The sequence below is a fragment of the Lactuca sativa genome, chromosome 9 (assembly GCF_002870075.4).
Source record: "Lactuca sativa cultivar Salinas chromosome 9, Lsat_Salinas_v11, whole genome shotgun sequence".
Classification (NCBI taxonomy): Eukaryota; Viridiplantae; Streptophyta; class Magnoliopsida; order Asterales; family Asteraceae; genus Lactuca; species Lactuca sativa.
Genome location: NC_056631.2, coordinates 210,092,761 through 210,117,276, shown reverse-complemented (window position 1 = coordinate 210,117,276; position 24,516 = coordinate 210,092,761). Strand labels below are relative to the sequence as shown.

Genomic DNA, 24,516 nt, shown 5'->3' with positions numbered 1-24,516 from the left:
GAGAAACCCTAAATCATCGGGTTTGGGGCCTATTTAAAGGCACTTATAGCCTCATTTGAGGCTACCCTTCCTTGAGAGCAAACCCTAAACAACCTTTCAGCTTAAAGATAAGGTGATTTGCTAATTGTGAGTGTTTGGTGCATCTTGTGAAGAGAATAGAAGATTTCCAAGCCAAGGAACAAGAGGGTGCTGCTAGATCTGAGGTTCTTACACTTCACAGCTTCTAAGAAAGGTATAAAGCTTACACCTTTCTCATTATTTTGTATAGATCTCATGATTTTGTGAATATAGGGTTTTTCAACCCAAATATGAGGACCTTGAGTGTTTCATGCTCATTGAGAGTGTTGAACTTTAGATCTGGACCATGTGAGATCCCTAGAGTCCAAAAGTCCCAACTTTATCCAACCATAATAGTGATCTTGAGTGAAAAACCCTTTTGGGGTGTTTTTTGGCATTTTGAGCCCAAAATATCATGCATGAACATAAAGCATGTGAATTTACATGATTGATGAGCCTTAGGAGTGTAGATCCAGAGTTTGGGGAGGTTCTCTGCCTTGAAAACGACTGAATGAGAAATGAGTCTGAATGGACTCGCCGAGTCAAGGAGCCGACTCGACGAGTCGGATGGGTTTGTCCCGATGGTTTTGATCGTGTAGCAACTCGGTGAGTTGAGCCAGACTTTTGAGTGATTCTATGGATGGCGAGCAGACTCGTCGAGTCCCATAAGTGCACTCGACGAGTAGGGTCAACATGGACTGTTGACTCGAGTTTGACTTCTGTTGACTTAGGGTTTGGTTAACCTTGTCTTTGGGAAAACATGAAGGGGCAAAATGGTGTTTTCCCACTTCAAGAAAGAGAGGGAGATAACTTAGTAAAATGTGTAATTTAAAGAGTTAATTAGACATAATTATCTTATATGATTAGGAAGAGGCTAGACTTGGTGATTCGTGTGCAAGAGTATTCATTCACTTAGCTTACTTACGAGGTGAGTCTTCTCACTATACTTACCAAGAGTGGTATCCTTATGTGATTATCTGTGTATTGTAATATTCTGCTTTATGTCTTTGTGATTATTGTTGAATATTATTGCTATGAGTTTACTGAGTTGGGACCGGAGGGTTCCACTGAGACACATTGACCGGAGGGTCTTATTGAGTTATGGCCTGGAGTGGCTAATGAGTTGTGTATGGTATTTTGGGGGACTCACTAAGCTTTATGCTTACCGTGTTATGTGTTATGTGTTTCACGTACTTCTAAGGATCGCGGGAAGGCGTCGGCTTGATTATACACACACACCGGAGATTGTTTTATGATTTAGGGGATCCTGGAGTTTTTATATACTAATTTCTTTTGAACATGAGTTTTGGTGAATTGACATTGTGGCATTTTATGGTTAATTATTAAAATCAATGTGTTTTGAAAGTTCAAATTTTGGTTAAAATTTTACGTCGTTACACTGTCATTTGTCAATTGTTTATTACTGTGTTTCATTTTGCATGTTTTACTTCCCGAATAATTAGATTATTCAATTGTAGTTCTTCGTCATTACAAATCAGAAATCGAGAAACAAAGTATCGGAAAATGAGACTGATTCTATTCCATGTCATTTTTCCACATAATATCTTGCAAAACGGAGGATTATATGATCACTTGTCTTAGGACACATATATGACTAGGTCAGAGTTCATCAGCGGCTTTGAGAGCCACAATTTGCTAATCAGTTTTTGAAGTTATACTGGAAACTATTGTTATTAGACTTATCCAAGTTGGAGACTGTTGGATTAGGTGTCTAAGTCTATAACTATAATAGTATATACTACAATTGATAGTAGCACAGTCCTTTTGGGTTGCCTTCATACTAGCAACTAGACCGGATGACCTATTAAAAAAGAAGAAGAATTTATTATTTGATTAATAAATTGAAAGGAATGATACATTAGTGTATTATGGAAATAATATATTAATTGGAAATCATATTATTTAATTAATAGTTAATCATAAATTAATTGGAATTAGTTTTGGAATTAATTGAATTAATTAAAAGTGTAGGGGTTGTTTGGAAATTTATTGATAGTTGAGGAAAAAAGGTCTAGAACCTCCATAAAGAGGCTTGGACGAAAATTTCTAGGAAGGCCCTAGAATTTTCGTCCAAGGGCTATGGGATGGAAGGTTGCGGGCTGCTTGGTCCTTAAGCTAAGGAAGTAGGGTTTCCTCTTAAAACCCTAGCTTTGACTCTAAGTCGCCTCACTATATAAGGAGCCTCACCCTTGGTATTTTGGCCACATGAAACCCTAAGAAGAGTGGCCGAAAATTGAAGCTTCCTCCTCCTTTCTCATATTTCATTCTCTTGCTAAGTGTGTTTGTGATTCATAAGAGGTGTTACACTTGTGCCACTTGCTCTCAAGTTTCAACATCTTCAAGGATTTTGGATTGTTATTACTACATAACAATCAAAGGTACGTGTCATAACCCTTATTGTGTAATTTTCGAATATTTACTAGAGATCTAGGGTTTATACATTGTTGTTCATAATTGTATGTTCAATTAGAGAAGACATAGATCTTATTTAGGGTTGCATGCACACACAGGATTGTATGCTATGTTGAAAACCCATCATAGAGTTAGTAGTAAAGGTATTATAATCGACGGAGTTACCAGGATCCTTGTTATTGGGAGTAACGAAGATTTCACCGGGATCCTGGATCATATGGACTTGCTCTCTTGGTGTCATGCCCTAGGCAGAAACAGAGGTCGGTGTTGAGGATCCTATCTCGTAGTGGATCGTTGAGGATCTTGTATTGTCAAAGTTCAGGATCTTGGGTTGCAAGATCAAGGGTGCTGCTTCTTGAGGCTTACAGATCTCTGCCCTCATCCTTTCCACTCCGTTGAGTATCGTTATGTTATCCTCTTGATGTTGAATGACTTGTCATTCCAATCACTTCATCATAGCGAAGATTTCGTTATTAGAAATCAGTACAGGAGGATCCTGAAATCCATGGGTAATGACCGGAGAGGTGTTTTTCTTCGGTACCTCATACGTTTTTTTGCGTGTACTTTCTATTAATTTTTCAAGTGTTTTAACTCATTTCCCCACCCCTATCAAAAGGATGGAATCTCACACTAAACCGCTTATACTTTCAATTTTGGATCTTCCCAAGGGTTTGAAACCATTTTCTCCGACATCATCTCATTTGACCACCGGTAGTGCCAGTGAAACTCAACACCAACATAAGTATAAACCACTGTTATCGTCTCATTGACCACCAATGTGAACCTCAACTAATGTCTCCCTCTCCTAAAATATCGGCATGAAACTCAATTTTAGGTTCGATTTTCACATCTACTAGACCACTATTGCCAATGTTATATCTCTATTTTGGCCTTTCTCTATATATCCTACTCTTTTTATCTTCTCCATACTCACAGTGTCGATCTCCTTTTAACGGCACGGGGTGTTTCCTGCATATGATGATTATGATTACTTGTTCAAGTTTGTTTTCATTAGGGATTCAAGTGTCGATAAAACCATTTTTTGTCATAGTTCTCGAAGAATGAAATCATCTTTGGTTTTTATGTTTTGGGTGTGATTTCAGATTCGATTTCATCAAATTTCATAGAGTTTTTAGTTTTGATTTTGATTTTTTGGATTGATTTCATCAAGTCCATCAATTTTACGTTTGAGGTTCAATTTCATCAAGTTTTTTGTTTTTGGTTTTGAGTTTTAGGTTTGCTTTAATAGGTTCCATTGATTTTGAGTTTCGGGTTTGATTTCATCAAGATTGATTACATTTTTAGTTTAAGTTTTGAGTTTCATGTTCAATTTCATAAGTCTCATCGATTTTGAGTTTTAGATTTTTAATTTCAAGATTTGTTTTTAGAATTTTAGGTTTTGTTGGAATCTGTTTCATTCTACTCGGAGAAGACGCCGAGGGGAAGGCACAGTAGTCGGTTAAAGAGGTGGTAGTGGGGTGGATGTGGGTTGGGGTGAGGGTGAGGGTGGGACCAATTTCATTTTTGTAATAGTTCTCCAAAAATGAATTCATCTTTGGTTTTATGTTTTGGGTGTGATTTTAGGTTCGATTTCATCAACTTTCATAGAGTTTTTAGTTTTGGTTTTGATTTTTTTGGTTTGATTTCATCAAGTCCATCAATTTTACGTTTGAGGTTCAATTTCATCAGGTTTTTTGTTTTCGGTTTTGAGTTTTAGGTTTGCTTTAATAGGTTCCATTGATTTTGAGTTTCAGGTTTGATTTCATCAAGATTGATTACGTTTTTAGTTTAATTTTGGAGTTTCATGTTCAATTTCATAAGTCTCATCGATTTTGAGTTTTAGATTTTTAATTTCAAGATTTGTTTTTAGAATTCTAGGTTTTGTTGGAATCTGTTTCATTCTACTCGGAGAAGACGCCGAAGGGAAGGCACGGTAGTGGGTTAAAAAGGTGGTAGTGGGGGTGGGTGTGGGTGTGGGTGTGGGGTGATGGTGAGGGTGGGACCATTTTCATTTTTGTAATTATAAACAATAAATTAATTGAAAAAGAAACAAATATGGACAATATAGTCTTTCATATATAGATCAAAGACGCAACAAAAACCTATTATATAAAGTCTCTAAATTAAAAAAGAGTTAAGGATCAAAAGCACACACTAATGTAAACCACATGAACCATTAAAGAACTTTTAAAGGATTAACAATCAAAGTAAAGGTAAGCTTATACCTATACTCAGATTTAACAATCTTGATCATGATAAAAAATGAAGGGGTAAACAGGTTACCCCTTGCTTGCTTACTTTACCGATAGGAGGTTGACTTTCGTACACAACAAACGTAGCCAAACTCCTCCCAATAGACACCCTCTTAGCCTTACAACTCCTAAATCCCATCTTCACCAACAATGGCTCTTGCAATGCCCCACCCACCCCCTAACTTCCACCCTCCTCCTCCTCTTGGCGACCCCCACCTTGCTTGCCTACTTTACCAACAGCATCAAGTCCGATGACGGACAACTTTTCTATGGATTCACAACTATTAAAGGGGTGTAGGTGTTTGATTATTACGATCTAAAAATTGTAATCGATTTGAGGAAATATTAGTTTATTTTTGGTGTTGGTGTTTGGAGCGATGGCGTTGAGGGATCAGAATGTTGTGAGTTCTTTTTATTCGTCGTCGAGACATGAAGGTCAGGAGGTTTTCAATATTTTTTTGATTGGAATCGTTGTTATCTGCAATGCTTTGTTTGTTGTTGTTCCGACAAGAAGACATGGGATCGGGTATCCTATTGTAACAGGACAGAGAGAAGTGAGAGTTCCAAGGGAGAAGCAGGTCCTCCCTTTGAGTCGTATCATAACCTTGATTCTGATTACAAGTATATTTAAGCTTTGATTTTTAGGTTCTTACTCAAAATTTAAGCTTTGATGTATCGGGTTCTTATACATATTTCACCTCCCGATTTTTGGAAGTTTGAATGTTAAATATTTATTGTTTTGATTTCATTACAGGTCATTGTGTGATTAAAATCATTTGTAGGCTTAAGAGTTTACGAAAATAAGGAGGATGATCTTTTGAAGGCTCTCTCGGGTTGAAGAACGAAGGAGAAATCAACAACTTTGAGAATATTACAATGGTGAAATTGAGAAAATAAAAAAATCATATCATCTTGTGGGTGAGTTAGAATTAAGAAGAAAGTCACATCAACTTCAAATGCTTATGTAGCTTATGAAACATATTATAGTAGGTAGCAACAGGGTCGGCCTTACATTGATTAACATTAAACAAGGGCTTAGGGCCCCACTTAACCCAAATGTCGATTAATTAAGGGATTGTTGATTCTAGATTCTCCATTCACGCAAACACGCACACCACAATTTTGATTGAAACTAAGCATCAACTCTGCCAAGCGTCTGTTCTTCTCATCTTCTTCTTCCTGACTCTGAAGTCAGATTGATTCTTGAATCTATATTGTTAAAAAATCAAAAAATCGATTCTTGAATCTTGATTGTTCAAAAATCGATTCTCCATCAGTCCATTGTTGATTCTTCATTCTGAAAGGTTGTCAAGTGTGAAGAAATGGTATGTTCTTCCTCTGATTCTTTATTTCTCCATAACTGATAACTGATAATTCCATTGTTGATTATTCTCGATTAGACTATCTATTAGGGTTAGACGTATTTCTTTTAATATTCATTGTGTCAAGTTGGATTTTAGAATCAGATTTGAACTTTGGATATTGGAGACTTTGGATATTGGAACGATTTTGGTTAATTGGTTGGAATGAATTTCAGTTGCCAAGTTGCAATTCCATATTTCCATTTCAGTTTTCTCATGGAGTCAAGGTCAAAGATGTGAAGACTCAAGAACTATCAAGATCTTACTTTGCCAAACAGGCAAAACAAGTATTTCCAATCTATAAGGCAAAACAAGTATTTCCAATCTATAATCCATTACTGATTTATTTCCAATTTACTTTTTTTTTTGTCTTGGTGATATAGTGTGAGTTGTATGCAAAGAGAAAAGAAGTCCCTTTGCTCCAGATGTTTGTCATGAGAATGTCATGGCTTATCCTTCATTATCTATGACAGTACGTACTTTGTTGTATAATTATTTGTTTGAAAACTTTTAATTAATGTGATATTTATTTATTTTTTCTAAGTTCTAACATGTTTATTATATGGGATGGTTTATAATATTCAGTATAGTAAAGGTCAAAGGGCTTTAAATTTTTGGTTTGCTTAGAGCCCCCAAACTAGTTGAGTGGTCATTGCCTCATTGGGTAGCAACGACAAAAAAAAAAAAAAAAAAAAAAAAAACACTAGATATTGATGACTAAAAAGCAGGTCAACATCTATCTTATGCCCTCATAAAGCATCAAAAGATTTTAAATGGTTGATTTGGCAAATTCCAAAACGAACTAATGTGTCGTTTCCCTTATTAATATTATTTGTATGATATAATAATGAGAAAACATAAAAAGGTAGGTGGGCTTTGCATGGTTTGTTTTAGCATTTAATGGGCTTCAGCCAAGTTTTGTACGAGGAACTGATGTACACTAACCCATATTTTATTTAAATTTTCTTTTGATGAATTCCACAAGCAATTATACACATTCTTATACGATTTTACATTGGAACTTTGACATTTTTCTTATGTGGGTTTTGGTGGTAGTGTAGTTATCATCTACTCAACCTAGCTGCATCAAGTAATATGCCTATTTAGGCTATGTTTCTATTAGATAACCGAAAAACTAGCTAATATCATATTTCTTCTAGATCAGATAATCCAATACCGGATTTTGGATAAATTCGGACCATATTCTACGGTATTTTTTTTGTTGGAATATGGATACTTGTGTAATCTGGTTCGGATTGGATATATTCGGATATGATTTCGGATATTCCTATATTAATCCTTTCTGATTTTGAAATTTTAAATTTAATTCCAACCAAATAGATACTTGTATTATATTTTCTATATGATTTTCGTCATTCCTATATTAATCCTACAAAGAAAAAAAGGATCAACAGTTCCTTTGACAGTAGCTAACACCATCCACCCTACTATTTCCCTCTATAGGCTAGACATGAATTAACACTTTATTTTGCCACTTTTATGAATTAACAACGAATCGAAAGGAACTAAAAATGATAACTTAATAAGCAGCATTCAATATTTTGGGAAGACGTCTTGAAGGAGCTGTAAAATCAAAAAGATGCATTATATATATTTTTTTCTTTTGGTGTGTAGAAAGGTATCCAGGAAACAATCAAAAACAAAAGGAATGCCTCTAAAAATGTAACACAATGAATTAACCATGTTCTTGAAAACGAATAATCATTACCTACCTTCGATTTTCAATATCAGCATCATAATCTCTTCGATTTTTCAGAATCTGGATCATCAACTATAATAGAACAAAGATGAATGAATTGGATTCTCTTCAACATTGGACTAAATCAGAGATCTTCACTGAAATAGTAGTGATTTGGTACCTTTGTGGATATCATAAATTCAGATAAGGTTATGACTGCTAATTGAATGAAGAAATTAAAACACCAACAGATCGTTAATGGCGTCGCTGGTGCAGATAATCTTCCGTTTGTATATATATCAACTAATCTCTATAAACTTTGTTCAATTGATCATTAAAATCGCTATTACAAGATATATCCATCTCAAGAAATTGAAGAAATATTTGCAGATTACTTACTTTAAGGTCCATCGTCTCCATCTCGAATCAAATTACAGATATCGGAGCACTCCACCAAACAATAATGGCGACTCCGAAACCCTTGTTTGAAAACAACCAGCGGCCTCCGAACATTAAACGGTCCTTCGCCGGGCGACCCATCTCCGCCGCGTATGCAAGTCGTCACACACTTAATCGTGCACGATTCCGCTTGCCTCGATTTGGGTTTTTGAATTCTAGCCTTTTTGCAATCGCCATCTTTTCCCTGAACACAATCGCCGGACAACATCTGCGGAATGTTTGAAAGGGTTTCAGCGGCATCCGGCGGTGGGTTTCTTGGTTCAATTGCGATTGCCGACGTCGTGCTCGATAATATCACTACCGCCGCTGCTGCCGTCGCCATGAAGATGCTGGTGCCTACTCCGTGAAATGTTATGGTGGGCATTGGTAGAGCGATGGGTTTTTTGAGGGTGTTGGTGATGAGTGGTGGTTGCTGGTGATGGTGGTTCGCCGGAGAATATCGCGAGAAGGGTACACCGGGAAGAAGCATTTTGTAACGCTGTTTATGTTTCGACCTCTTGAAATGTTTGTGAATAATAAGCTACTGAAGAAATCTAGTAACACTAACCCACCACAACAAAGGGGCCAAAACTGGCAAATTGGATTCTAATGAATATACTCAAGGCCCGATTGATTTGAGGATTCCCATGGGCCATCGATACGAAATGGAAATGAAATTATTTGAGAAAGTATGTTTAAAGCTTAAAACACTATTGTACATACTATTTTGAGAAAGTATGGTTAGGGGTGGCAAATCGTGCTATCGTTTCGTGTTTCTGTCTGACACGACAAATTTTTTGTAACACGACACGACACTATGTCGTGTTTTTTTTAACTAACACGAAAACGAACGAATTAAAAAACGAAAAATATGACACGACACGACACGAAAAATATAACATATACTAAAAACTAGTTTATTTGATTAATATTTTATCAAATATAACACGATAAACACAACAAACACGAAAAACACGAGAAAGAACTGCTAAATCATGACAGTTTCGTGTCGAATTTTGAACACGAACACGACACGACACGACATCGTGTTTTTTACAGCTGACACGAACACGAATCCAAATTTTAGTTTCGTCTCAATTTCGTTTCGTGTCGTGTATTTTTGTCGTGCCGTGTCATTAATTGTCACCCCTAAGTATGGTTTAACATCAGAATTTTATTTATCATCATCTTATGTTTTGTAAGATTAGACTAGGATTGAAAGATACTAACAAAATAAATTATTTTTCAATTGTGTTCACAAGTTGTGTTGTAGATTATCCATTATAACTTGATGTTGATTAAGAAATCTATGCACTAGCCATAATTCTTGTGGATTCAAATGATAACACTTACGAAGAAAACACATTAAGCAGAAAAAGAAAAACATAATTGTAACAATATGCTGCTAAAGTAACAATATCAAAACAGGGACTAAGATTTGTATTATGATGTTCTGTCTAATTCATTCGTGATGAATCGATGAAATTGTGGTGCTCAATGATATTTCTTAGGATCTACAATGTTAGATTTCATGTTCTCTGTATTATTTTTAGGCTCGATTTAAACTGAATAAACAAATCCTTAAAGGCTTTGCATTAGATTTTTATAAATAACAACTTCCATTAGGTTTATAACTAAATATTTTGTTATAGAATAAAGACTAAAGAGATAGGATTTGATTAGGATACCAGTTTGAATCCTAATATCACAATATAGATTTTGCTTCAGTATCGGTTATAGTGTGCTTGAGATCGTTTTTACTCGTAGGATTTTATGATCGTAAAATCATAAGGTTAAGATCGAGATGCAGGTAACCATGTATAACGATTAACGGTGAATTCGAACAAAAAAAATACATTTAAACTTATTTTATTTATTTGAATATTTTAAGTTATGCCTGTTGGAATTTTGGATAACTTGGGCCATAGGGAAATCGCTAATTGGGCTGCTGGTTTTTTAATAATAACAACAGTTCATCTAAATAGTATGTACAAAAGATCGATAAATAAATAATTTATATTTTCTAAATCATCACTTTTCTACTAACCAATACGAAATACATTATCTAATTTAAATCACTATATCAATTACACCCATAAATGCTTCCTACAAATTTTACATCGCATCGTGAAAAAACGAGGATCAGTGACGTAAAATTGAAGTAAGAATATGTATATTTTACAAAGTAACATACTAGAATAGGTATATGTAGTCTGTAACCGGTTAGATTAGCTTTCATTCTTATCATATAGCATGACATGTATTATAAATACACACCATATAATAAATGAGTGGAAATGGAAGTGATTCTCAAAAACTATTAATCTATTATGGTATTAAAGCTTGGAAAACCTAGAACAACCGTCGTCGTATGTAATACTTCAGCCATTGCTATGCCTTCATAAGTGGCCAATCTCCTCACTCACTTACTCAATTATCTTCGTTTATACTCTACTTCTCGAACTCTATGTATTAAATCAATGATCTCTTATAACTCAATTATTTTCTCAGAGCATTGTGTACCACTTCAAATTACATTAACCCACCCACATTTCCTTATCATTGCCTATCTACAAAATATACATAAAAAAACGTCTTCTTACATTATCACGTAAATGAACCATATATACGTTTGTAACACTTTAGATTTTTAACACCATCTCCACAAATTGTTATTGTCTTAACTTATACTCTACAAAGATGCCAACTAGACAGGTGTCCTGATACTTGTCACTCCACTTTCTGGATATTGTGTTTTTCTTAGCGATAATCTCATTTCATGGTCTTTCTAAAAGAGAAACCAGTGCTTCTTATCTAACATAATAATTGAGAGGCAGCTAATGTCACAACTTAAACATGTTGGATTTTAAATTTACAAGAGCTACATATATCAATCCTCATGGTCACATTTATATATTATGATAATGTGAGTGTTACCTGTTAATATGGGAACCATATTTCACATCAATAGATGAAGTACGATAAACTTGATATTCACTTTGTTCGATAAAAGTAGTTAATTGATAAGTTCAGGTGTTACATATATATTCTAGATATCAGCTTGCCAAAAGTTTTACTAAAGGAATACCTATTATTTTATTTAATGACTTTTCTAACAATATGAGCATTCGACCCACTCCTGCTCCAGTTGAGGGAGTTTATTATTACCACATATGATATCAACATTACCTTGTAACATATTACTATAGTGACAAATTGGATTAATAGCAAAGTTTATTGCTTAGCATAACATATCGTATAAAGAGAGATTCACCAAAATGATCACATTCATAAGTGGTGTCCAATAAATTGACTATATTATTTTCAAATCACATAACCACTCAACATCCTCAGATGTAGATCAAATGCAAGTTCTAATGTGTAGAATTTGTAGTCCTTAGTATACAAAGCGCAATCTCAAAACCTTTCTAGTACCTGCAATTGCATTCCGAATTTTCTCAACCTCTCACATCCTCACAACTACAGATGCACAAGTCTACATCCAATGAAGCAATAGATAGTTTTCTACTATATCGCTCTATATTCATCTGATTATATGTTTCCCAACTTTATTAAAAATACTTGTTTTTATTTTTTTAAACTGGTCTCATATCAAAATTTTGATAAAACAATTCATGAAGAGTCGTGAATTGATTTTAGAATGGGGTTGGACCGTTGGGGTAAATAGCGGAAATCACAAGCTCTAACGAAGAATGAACCTCAACTTTGCCCTAAGCCAACGAGTGCCCAACCGCTACACCTAAAATTGAAAACCCTGGTCGATGTCTGACTCCTAGGAAGATTGAACCATTCCAAACCATTCCTAGAATGACTCAACTTCATAACCCGAAACGCAAAAACCTCTATCCTAAAACAAATTTACGGAAACCTGAAACATATACACCCCGACCACTTACTGATAGCAAAAAATCCTCATCGAAAACAAAATCAGCTTCATACTCAAAAACTGAACAAGTACAGGTGGTCATGGTCTATCCGCTAACATCACTCCATCAATCATTCATTCCCAAAGAAGGTGTCACACCCCTGAACCAGACGGCGGAAACGTCCGGAGGCGGGTGACTTCATTGTGCAGTATCATAACAATTGAATATAAATGAAACATAGCAAATCCAAACATCATACATAAAGATAACAAAATTATATTGTTTTACATCATGTTTATGTTCTCAGATTAGACAAAAGAGACAATAGTGAGTAAATTCCAAATTACGACAAAATAATCCTGAATCTACATCCCATTAACCTGCATACTGATTTCCTGAGAATACAAGTCGTTTGAAAAGCGTCAACATAAAATATGTTGGTGAGTTCATAAGAATTTTGTATAAAAATTTGTGATAGTTAGAAAACCAGAAAATCCAATATTTTCTTGTCAAAATAGTTGTAAGTCTTGTTTCCAATCAAGTATAGTTGCATGTGTGTTTTAGTTTATCGTTTTTGAAAACGTATAAAATTGTTTTCTCCATATCTTGTAACGTCCCAAAAACTCGGTCTGAAAATTTTGTTTAATTTAATAATAGAACCATTGTCGATAAACCTCATATAAAAATCATAAGCAATATATCTCAAAATATTATAACAATTGTCAAGTATATCAGAGTATAAACATCCCAGACTGAACAAATGGTGTGTGCACTGCAATCTTCCCAAGCTCCTATTTTGAAAACTGAATACCTTAAACCAAAACTGAAAACTGTAAGCACAAAGCTTAGTGAGCTCTCCCAAACTACCACATACCATCCAATAACATATAAAGCATCTACTGGGCCTTGTCCACTGCATCGGACCGAAGTCCAGAAACTGTATCGGTCCGAAGTCCGGAAACTAACCAAGGCCTTGCCCTCTGCATCGGGCCGAAGTCCGGAAACTGCATCGGACCGGAGTCCGGAACTAACTAGGGCCTTGCCCTCTGCATTTGACAGAAGTCCGGAACTAACTGCATCGGACCGAAGTCCGGAACTGATTGGGACCTTGTCCCCTACATCGGACCGAAGTCCGGAACTGACTGAACATAACATAGCATAAATATATCAACTAGCATGAATACATATACTGCATACTGCATCGGAATAGAGTCCGGAACACATAACACAAAACATGCTTGAATCACAAAGACATCAAGCACTCTAACTACTGCATCGGACCGAGGTCCGGAACTAGCTGAACATAGCATAACATAACCATAGCATATAATATAAACACATATATTGCATACTGCATCAGACCATAGTCCGGAACACATAACTCATCTATATCACAAAGACACCAAGCATAATGAACTACTGCATCTGACTGTAGTCTGGAACTACTGCTAACTAAACGGGTCGGCATTGTGGCCGTAGACCCGTTCCTACTGGAAGGAAACTCACCTCACACTGCTGACGTCCCGCAGACACAATCTCATACTGCTGAAGTCCCGCAGACTCAACCTTAGCTGCTGGATGACAGATTCCCGAACTGTCAACACCAAAATAACACCCAATTAATAATTGGGTTCTAACATATAACTATAAATACATACTTTGGGTAATTACTACATTACCCCTAGCTTGGCTTACCCAAGCCCAAGGCCCAATCCATAGGCCCAAAGTCAATTAGGGGTCAAATCCCAACATATGGCCCAATTTTCCAAATTGGGCCCAAACTCTACATGGACTTCCCTTAAGGCCCAATTGCTCAGTCCGGTCCAACATGTCTCATTCTAAGGGCCCAATACCATACAACCATCTAGGCCCAAACTATGGCCCATCTATGGCCCAATTTTCCAAATTGGGCCCAATCCTTCATATGGGCCTTACCCTAGAGCTCAACTAATTACTCTAGTCCATTTGATTATTCTTGGATGGCCCAACACAAAGCCCAATTGAATATTAGGTTTTTCTCACTTAGTCCATTAAGGACTTAATCCATTAAGTCATTTACTCTACTAGATAATTGGTATGGAGAATTTGGGCTTAATATACAATCCAATTGTGACAACCCGAAATTTTCGTTCGGTCAAACCCTAAAGTCAATCACTTCAAATTATAAGTCAAGCTCATTTTTATTTATTTAAAAGCAAATTTAAAGTTCGTTTGATTATAATAATAATTATTCTTTAAACAAACGGGTGAAAGGAAGTGTCGTCTCGAGTCTTGAAATTCCAAAACCGCAAGTACCACGTAGTTAAGAAATTCGAGGCCAAACTTTTATGTTTGGGCCGTAAATTCTTCCAAAACTGTAAACTCATGCCTTAAGCATGAGTTTACTCCCCAAAACACCTCACTTCTTACTTGCAATCTCAAGAGCAAACTCCAAACACTCTCAACTACCATCCCGTCTTCCACCCGATTTCCCAAAAACGTAAGTATTTCTTGGCTTGATTTGTTGTTCTATCATAACAACTAGTGATTATACATCTTTTCATCCATCAAATTTCGTGTTTTGTTTAGATTTCCAAAACATCAAGAACACACACTAGTGTTCTTGGGCCCTTAGCACCTTTTCAAGCTTCTAACTAGTAAGTGCTTCTACCCTAGTGTATTGTAAAGCTTATTACCTTTCCAAACATCAAGAAAACACCCCAAGAACACCAAGAGTAAGGTGTTCACGTCCCAAGAAGTTCTTGGCCGTGAACCCCAATTAAAAGTGCCAAAGTGTGCTTTAACTCTTCATAAGCCTTGGAACCTAACCTAGAATCATTCCTTGTTATGTTTAGGACTAGCAAACATCAAAATACCATAATCCTTAAGGGTTTACGGCAGTAAACCCAAAAGAAAATGGTATTAGGGTCGTTAACTCTCCAAAGGGAGGGAATGGTGCCCTAATCTCTTCCAAAGACTTAACCATCAAGTATAAATGCTTCTAAGGGTCTTGTAAATCCTCAAAACATCAATTGGTCAAGGGAATGAGAGCTTACGGTCGTAAAATCATGAGTTTACGACCGTAAACTCATTTGTGGAGGACCTTAGGACCATAAACGCCCTTAGGGAGTTTTCCTTGAACCCTACACTCACTAGCCATGCCCTACAACACTTGGTTGCAAACCTTATGATCTTTAACACTTGAAACAAAGTGTTCCCATGTCCTAGAGTGTCTTAACTTGATTAATTAGTTATTAATTGACTAATTAGATTACACATATGTCTATTATATGATAACTAGGACCACTGTGTGTGTTCAAGTCCTCACTTGACACCTAGCACCTTGACCGACACTTCCGAACATGTCACTCACTACAGGTGAGTTCATACCCCTTAATCAACGATTTAAATGTTTTAAATGCTTTTATGGGAGGGGATACAAGTTGAATCATGCTAGTTATTATATCAATCACATGTGATTAATAACTAACATGCAATTAGATTTACTATACGTTAGTTGTTTTACCAAACAGATTTCTTCAAATGTTTCATTAAATGTTTTATATGTTTAAAACTCTTTATCAAACCGCTTTATACATTGTATGTTTCTTTTCAAACTCTGTTACAATTGTATTTCAAACAAAAGGTTTCTTTATACTTAAATTGTTTATTTAAACAAAATACTTTCTAACCGTTTAATAAACCGACATCAAGTCGAACTTTTCTTAGATATTAATCTTTTTCAAGGGTTTTATAAAACTCCTTTTATGCTTTTATATTATCAAATGCATGCCTGTATATGTATAGTTATATAAGTAATGCTTGAAGGACTTAGGAAGGCTAACCCGCTTTATTTCCTTTTCCTCGTTGGGATGTGGTCTGGTAGGGTATCGAGTATCCATCTGAAGGTCATTCAACTATTAGTTATATGTCATGCATACATATATAGACATAAAATTACCCTCAGTCAGTTCAGTACCTTTGGCTAGCAAAGGTATACCTTTAGTATACTTGTACCTTACTAGTAACTATTATAGGTATAGTTAGGAGATACTACTTACCATTCCAAGTACAAGGAATACACCAGAGTCAGTTCATTCATGAGTCTATACTAAATGATATATGAAGGGATACACTTACTTGAATACACTTACATGGATACACTTACATGGATACCCTTACATAGATACTTTGTTAAAAGCATGCATGTATATGTATAGATATATATAAGTAATGTTTAAAGGACTTAGGAAGGCTAACCTGCTTTATTTCCTTTTCCTCGTTGGGATGTGGTCTGGTAGGGTATCGGGTATCCGTCCGAAGGTCGTCTAAATATTAGTTATATATCATGTGTACATATACGGACATAATAGTTCTAGTCAGTCAGTTCAGTACCTTTGGGTAGCAAAGGTATACGTTCATATATCCCTAGTAAGCTATTATAGGTATAGTTTGGGCTTATATATGATTTGGTAATAAATATGGATTTCGACCTAGCGATTCATTGCGGAAGTCGCCTTTAGTTCCAAATGTAGAATAGGGACTACCAATCATATTATTACTTACTTACAGCGGGTCTCGTCAGAAGACTACTTACTTACTAGACGGGACTAACCATTCCGGCACCCAACTGTTAGCAACAGAGGTAATGAACATCTACGGATGCCTACGGTTAATACTTATATTAGGGTACCTTTACGGGACTAACCATTCCTACGTCCTGCTGTTAGCTACAGAGGAAAATGAACATCTATGGACGTCCAAGGTTATTACTATTTCGGCAGTCGCGATGTCGGGTTGATCCTAATACAAAAGGATAAACACTTACATGGCCATATTTTTCCTATTACTTCTATTTTGTGATACATTCACATAAACGATGAGGTAGACTATATATATATTGTTAATAGTAGTCATACAAGGGAAAAACCATCTTTGTTACTTTCAAAACAGTTAGGTCTTGGTAGAAGATTTCATCTATACTAATAGGAATCATAGGGATTTCTAGGATTTTTCAAACGTTTTCCATTACTTACAAGCATTTCCACACTTGTACGAACTTTATTTCAAAACAATGTCAAGACTTTCATTACAAGTTTTACAAATCAAAGACACATTAATACTTATAAATTCACCAGCTTTTTGGCTGATACTCGCTTTCAAAATAACTTGTATTCTCAGGTCACAAATAGACATGTACAACGACTAGGTTTTGTGAAGACGAAGCAGTTCAGACTCGTATTTTATTTTGATTGTGCATTTTGTTGTCTTATACTATGAAAGAACACACTTGTAACTAAAATTATACTATTAATGCAATGGATGATGTTGTTGCTTGTTTACTACTTTGCATTGTTGTGATACATTACTTGACGTCCTCCGCCCTAGAATGTTTCCGCCGTTCCGGTTTTGGGGTGTGACACCAATCTCAATGGCCCAAAAATTGGTCCAATAAGTCTAAGGCCCAATACTCATAATTAGGGTTTCCACCCAAACATGGCCCAATAGGCCCAAAACCAATCTCTAAGCCTATTAGGGTTTGCTAGTGGGGAACCACCCACTACCACCTCGGGTAGTGGTGGTTGATGGCAGCTCACGGTGGTGGTTACTATTATTATTTTCATTATTTCTTGATAATTAAAATTACAAGGCTTAATCCAAAAATGAACACACACACACACTAACTAACACAGACACACACACACAGCCACACCATGGTGGCCGGTGGTGGTGCTTGGCGAAAACCACCACCTCACGATGGTGGTGATGGCTTTTCCGGCTAACCAAACCACTACAACCTTATGAAAATAAACACCATTGATCTACTAGGTTACACACCCATACACAAGCTCGTGGAGGTGGCTGGTGGTGTCAAGATCCAGCAGAAGGAAGGTTACACGGCGGGAGCAAGGTAATGGCCACCATGGTGGTTCCCACATTTTTTCCGGCCAACAGAGAGCATGAACACACCCACGAACCCGACCTGAACAAGGCAAACACAGCCAATCACAACCACCTCACGGTGGCTCATGGCAGTCGGAGGGAAAAGCAATGAAACAACCTCCTTTGATGGTTGAACAAGCGGCGACGACGACTAGCTTCTGAATAACGAGCTCAGAAGCGAGGGATGGTCGGAACAACACCGACAATGGCCGGGTGCGGCTGAGAACCGTGACCAGCAATTATAAGAGGAAGGGAATGGCGACGGAGAGATAGTTGTGGTGCACACAGTTTTGTCGACGGTTCCTGATGTCGCCGACAGCAAAACACAACGGTGGCAGTCATTAGCAAGCAGCGACGGACGATGAGCTACTCCGACTGGTCGGAACTGTGAACGAAGGGTAGGGGTGTTGGTTGACTTCACACATGGCGGCTGGAAGCTAAATGAAAGGGAGAGGGTGACGGCTCCTTAAGAATGCTAGGTTTAGGGTTTTATAAAGCATATATACCCGACTCCCTAAACTTTGTCCCATAATGACAAGAGTAGTCCCTTCTCTCTCCATTTCTTTCAAAGTAATCCCAAAAATTACCTTTTCCACCATGCCCTCTAAAATTCTTTACAAGTTAAATCTGAATATTACCAATAACCCCTTACTCCATAAAATCTCTTCAACTTAAGCCCCAAAAATTACCATTTAGTCCCTGTCTTATATAATACTTACCAATTAAATTAAGATTTTACACTTTTAACCCCCGGCTTCTAGAATTCTTCACAAATTAGTCCGGGACTTATATTTATTAATTTATTTAAATAACCGCGGCTTTACAACTCTCCCCCACTTAAATTAGATTTTGTCCTCGAAATCATTCCTTACTATTCCCTGTCTGTTCACTTCTCAAGTAACATCGTCACAACCCTAGGCACACCCGAGCCTTCTCAGGATAACTGTGACCAAACATCACAAGGCCCTAAATTCTGCAGATGAACAAATTCCTGGCAACAAGATCACATCTACTCCATTTGAAATTTGTTGTCTCCAGATGGTCTGAATCCCCGACAGACCACTCTTACTGAATCATTATTGTCGAATTCATTCTACTTGTCCCTCAGTTCCCTACTGATCTCCTGATAACTCAAAGCCCCCACTAGAAAAAAAAAAAACAAATCACATATCCACTTATCCTTGTGATTCACTTATACTGACCAAAACTTAGATAATCCCGCTGTAAGTGACTTAGCATATCCCAAGGTGTCTATAACTCTAACCATACATGAAATCCCACAATACCATTACTGCTTGAGACCCAAAACTGTTTGAATCACTGGTCTGCGTGGAAACACTAACTTCCTGAAACACTGACTGTCTGAAACACTGAACTACCTGAACACTAAATTGCCCGAAACACTAAATTGTCTGAACACTGAACTGCTTGACACACTGAACTGCCTGAACACTGGACTGTCCGAAACACTGTACCGCCTGAAACACCATGCTACTACATGGCTGCTTTCCAACATCTATCGAGACCTTCATGGTCTCAATTCATTCGTCAGTCATCTAAAATATTGGGTTCCAACCCGGCGGCGGAGCCAAAGGACTCCCTATCTAGTCACCTCACACGACTTCTGAACAAAATCCTTCTCTGGAACTAGTTGCCACTAATTATCATGTCACTGAGGCTCTAACAACCTCCTGATCCAACCGATCGGGTTTGTACGTCGAATCCTGACGTCACCAAATACAGGCTAAAAGTGATTGCTACCTAACCGATGGTAGTCCTATATTACAAGCATTCTTATTCAATCCATTGCTTCCCTGATCCCACAACTGCAGTGGCACTCTTGCAGTCGTATCACTGACTCAACCTGATTTAATCCTTTCGGGTAATTCCGAAATCCAATCCATGGATTTCCATATCCTTACTGCTACACCCGAACTGGTGGGTACTACTATTCTTTCCGCGCCCTAACAACGCAATCACGCTATCTAACAACCCAGCGAATACTACGGCTACACCCGTAAACTTACAACACTTTATCACTATCTACTGCTAGTGAATGCTACGGCTACTCCCACAGACTTACAACACTCTAACACTATCTGGCTGCTAGTGAATGCTACGACTACACCCGCAGACTTACAACACTCTAACACTATCTGGCTGCTAGTGAATGCTACGGCTACACCCGCAGACTTACAACACTCTAACACTATCTGGCTGCTAGTGAATGCTACGGCTACACCCGCAGACTTACAACGCTTTAACACTATCTATACTGGATCGAACACGCACTTGGCCCGCACTCTGCTGAACTCATGTCCTAAATGGAATCCCCAACCGGATTCCCTAAGGCTTGCTAGCAACATTATGAGAACGCGGTCTCATCATTGACAAGTTTTTCCGAACTTCCATATCACACTCTCCTCCAACCATACAACCACATGGGCTATCTTCCTTTTAGACAAGGATGCAAAACTTATCCAAGTCTCAAAACTGCTCCCGCTTCTGAATTCTTGGGCGATTCTCCCCCACTTTGATTCAGCTAATGCCTTACAGCATACAAAGCTAGAAGAATTCTCAATCCTTCTTACCCTTCTATGCCCAATCTGCTGAAAACCACACTTACCGTTGCTAGTGATTCAATACTAGCCAATTCAAAAGATCACACTACCTCCAAGAACCCGAATAAATCTCCGGTAAAAACCCGATAGACTCAGGAAGCTTCGAATCTCAATTGGAGACCTCAAAATCTTCTACTGCATCACGGCCTCTACATTGGCCGGATCGACTAGGATATCCTTGTGATTGACAAGGTGCCCAAGAAATTGCACCCCGCGCAACCAGAACTCACAATTGAAGAACCTTGCGAAAATTCTCTCCCTCCTCAAAGTCTCTAGCACCTCCCTCGGGTGCTTCTCGTGTTGCTCCTCAGTCTTGGAATAAACCAAGATGACGTTGTACTTTCCTAATCCCGTAATTTGGGAAATGCTCTATCACTATTCTCTAATGCTTCTCGGTATGGAATTGGCATATGACATCTCCTGCAAATATAATTCAGACACAAATGAAGGATAACCCAGAGTCACACTTACTCAACCCCTGGAACGAAACACTCTATCGTGCAGTTTTCCCGCACATGCTGTACTGAATCTAACCCTGCTGGTCTCTCAAAAGTTGATCCAAAATCTAGGGTCCCCTCCCGAGACCCCTCGATATAAGCAACTGATCTGATTCCCTCTTACCAATGTGCTCCAAGTCCATATATCATTCTCAAGATCTAGAAGTCATATCATTCAGGGTCTTGCACCCGAGATACTCACGACCTCTCTGCTATCATTCTACATTTTGTTTTGATAACTTACCTTCTTCATTTCCTCATCTACTGCATACTGTGGTACCATATAAGCTCTTTCCCGAGGCTTGGCAGTGACCTCTGCCACATTCTCAATCTTCTGGTGGAGATCTAACAACTCTTGCACCAACTGCTGCGCCTCAATCACCTGGGCACACTCTGCCCAGAATCTAGTCTAAAAGTCATCCCATGACATAGAATCAACCGTATCATCACACAACCTTCTACCAACCTCTTCCTATCAATCGCATGCCCTGTTCCTCAAGAGACAGGAAGTAAGTCGGATCTTGTCTCCTTTCGAGACAATGTCTGGTACAAAAAGTGTTGGTGACATCTGCCAACCATCTGTTTCTAACAGCAGGGTCCCTAACCCTCATGACAACCTGAAGCCTCACAAACTCTGAATTCTTAAAACATCAACATACGGGTCTCTATCATGATTGTTATCTCAGTGCAGAATGCACTCGGCCTCTCACCACAAATCTATATAATGTCCTCCTTGATCACACTGAGGATCATAGGAGTCTGGTCAATGATATTACGCATAATTCTTAGATGGAATGAACTCCCTCATCTGATCATCAATCTGCTCGACTCTAGAGTCCGAGCATGATCCTTTGTTGACACCAGGACTACCATCTTGTCTACCACGTAACGTCAATATACTCAGCAATATACCATCACTAATGTCACAATACTCATCAAAACTTGAGGGATCTTACACACTACAAGTTCCCTATTCTTATCTCAGCCTTCCTTGATTCAAGTACGGATCCTCTGCTTTTAGTAGTACGGGGCCATACTACCTTCCACATCTATCCGTACTTTCCTCAAGAACTGCCTTGACTCCACCAAGTCACTTCTACTACTACTGATCTCTGCTGCTCTCATCCTAGGCTCGCCCTAGGGAAACTTCTGACTCATCCAAACCAGTCCTCAGCTGCTGAAAGTCCCTTCATAATGCTAATTAGCCACCACATGGATACCATCACATGCAACGAGGCTCAGATAATCCTTCGAGTAAGGGAATCATCCCTACAACGGTTAGGACTCAAACAAGAGCTACGCAATAGGGTCAAATCCAATCCTCTAAGATTATTCAACCCTGATTGCAAGTGACTTAACGTATCCACCTAATAGCTAACTCCCATCACTCAAACTCCCACAAAGCACAAAGCAAGCAGCATTCAGACAAAGGGAAACTACTCAAGCAATCTATTCTCATAACAAGAAATTGTAGTAGCATACAGTGCTAAGCTCATACTATCAGGCATAACCTAAACAGGCTATCCTATTACTGTCTACTCAATACTAGCATGCAATTCTCATAAAGCTGAAACACATAAAGCAGGCACATAAGGCATCCTCCTAGATCCTTAGTCCTATACTAGCATGTTGTTCTACTGAGACTAAAGCTGATAATCAAAACATAAAGTTGTATGGGTAATTTGGGAGTACTTATTTGAGCTCGGCTGATCGCATGCACCACACCATTTTTCTCTTTCTCAAAACTCTTTTCCTTTTCTAAAACTCTTTTCTTTATACTTTTCTAAAATTGTTTTCTTTTCTCAAAATCCTTTTGTAAACATGGTTTTTCTCTTGAAAACTTTATACCAATTCCTTAGTTTGAGTTCAGACACACCCGAAAGTGTGCCCGAATCCCTCAAACCAAGGCTCTGATACCAACTTGTAACGTCCCAAAAACCCAATCTGAAAATTTCGTTTAATTTAATAATAGAACCATTGTCGATAAACCTCATATAAAAATCATAAGCAATGTATCTCAAAATATTATAACAATTGTCAAGTATATCAGAGTATAAACATCCCAGGCTGAAGAAATGGTGTGTGCACTGCAATCTTCCCGAGCTCCTATTTTGAAAACTGAATACCTAAAACCAAAACTGAAAACTGTAAGCACAAAGCTTAGTGAGCTCCCCCAAACTACCACATACCATACAATTGTTGGAATAGTGTCAAGATGCTTCGATCCGATCGAGGAGGAGAGTACCTAAGTCTTGAATTCCACGACTATCTCAAGGAGTGTGGAATAGTTTCACAATTGACGCCACCTAGGACACCGCAGTTGAATGGTGTGGCAAAAAGGCGTAATTGTACCTTGTTAGACATGGTCCGCTCTATGATGAGTCGTGCTTCACTACCTATCTCGTTCTAGGGGTATGCCTTAGAGACTGTCGCCCATATCCTTAACCGAGTCCCTACTAAGAAGGTTGCCAAAACACCTCACGAGATGTGGACAGGGAAAGCTCCCTCGTTAGCACATATAAAGGTTTGGGGTTGCAAGGCTTTCGTAAGACAAGATACTCACGACAAGCTCGAACCTCGTAGTGAGCGATGTATTTTCATCGGCTACCCACAGAAATCCTTTGGATATCTCTTCTATAGACCGAAGGACAATGTTTTCTTCGTTGCGAGGAGAGGAGTTTTCCGAGAGCGAGAACTCATAAGCCAAGGAGACAGTGGGAGGCAAATCGAGCTTGAAGAGATTCAAGAATCGATTGGTGAAGGAACCTCTACTGCTGGCGCTCAACTCGAGGAGGAAACTCCGGTTGAACCGATTGACGAGTCCTTACCTCTTAGACCTTCCGAAAGAGTTAGAGTTCAACCCCAGTTTTATGGTTTTCATATTACTACCGAAGGGCACACGTATATTGGTGATGGTACACTAATAAATCTAGATAAACGTAATAGCTATAAGGAATCCATGGCAGGCCCGGAGTCTGCAAAATGGAAAGAGGCAATGGACAACGAGATCCAATCCATGTATGACAACCAAGTTTGGAATTTGGTTGATAATGTGCCCGGACGTAAGACCGTTGGGTGTAAATGGATCTTCAAGAAGAAGACCAACGTGGATGGAAACGTACATATAAGGTGCGATTGGTTGCAAAGGGCTTTACTCAAACTCCCAGAGTTGACTATGATGAGACCTTCTCACCAGTTGCGAAGATAAAGTCTATTAGAGTGATGCTAGCTGTTGCACAATTTCATGATTATGAGATTTGGCAAATGGATGTCAAGACCGCTTTCCTTAATGGGAAGTTGGTTGAGGATGTTTACATAGCTCAGCCAGAGCGTTTTGTTGATCTGAAGC

General features: G+C 38.0%; 1 protein-coding gene and 1 pseudogene across 4 annotated transcripts; one reads left to right on the top strand and one right to left on the bottom strand.

Annotated features, from left to right (window-relative positions):
- Positions 1–4,813: 4,813 nt before the first annotated feature.
- On the top strand, positions 4,814–6,573 carry LOC122196153 (protein DMP3-like; annotated as a pseudogene).
- Positions 6,574–7,452: 879 nt separating this feature from the next.
- On the bottom strand, positions 7,453–8,794 carry LOC111881021 (uncharacterized). 4 transcript variants are annotated; one of them, XR_002846660.3, is made up of 3 exons: positions 8,202–8,794; positions 7,837–7,895; positions 7,453–7,687 (listed from the first exon to the last, which is right to left on the bottom strand). XR_002846660.3 is itself a non-coding variant. In XM_023877414.2 (2 exons), exon 1 carries the CDS (start codon positions 8,728–8,730, stop codon positions 8,203–8,205), a length of 528 nt encoding a protein of 175 aa, XP_023733182.1. In that variant the 5' UTR covers positions 8,731–8,794; the 3' UTR covers positions 7,691–7,983; position 8,202. The 4 variants fall into 4 exon arrangements, 2 of the variants coding, with proteins under 2 accessions (XP_023733182.1, XP_023733183.1); XR_006187157.1 differs by lacking the exon at positions 7,453–7,687 and adding an exon at positions 7,984–8,119 and having other exon boundaries at positions 7,691–7,895; XM_023877414.2 differs by lacking the exon at positions 7,453–7,687 and having other exon boundaries at positions 7,691–7,983.
- Positions 8,795–24,516: the final 15,722 nt, after the last annotated feature.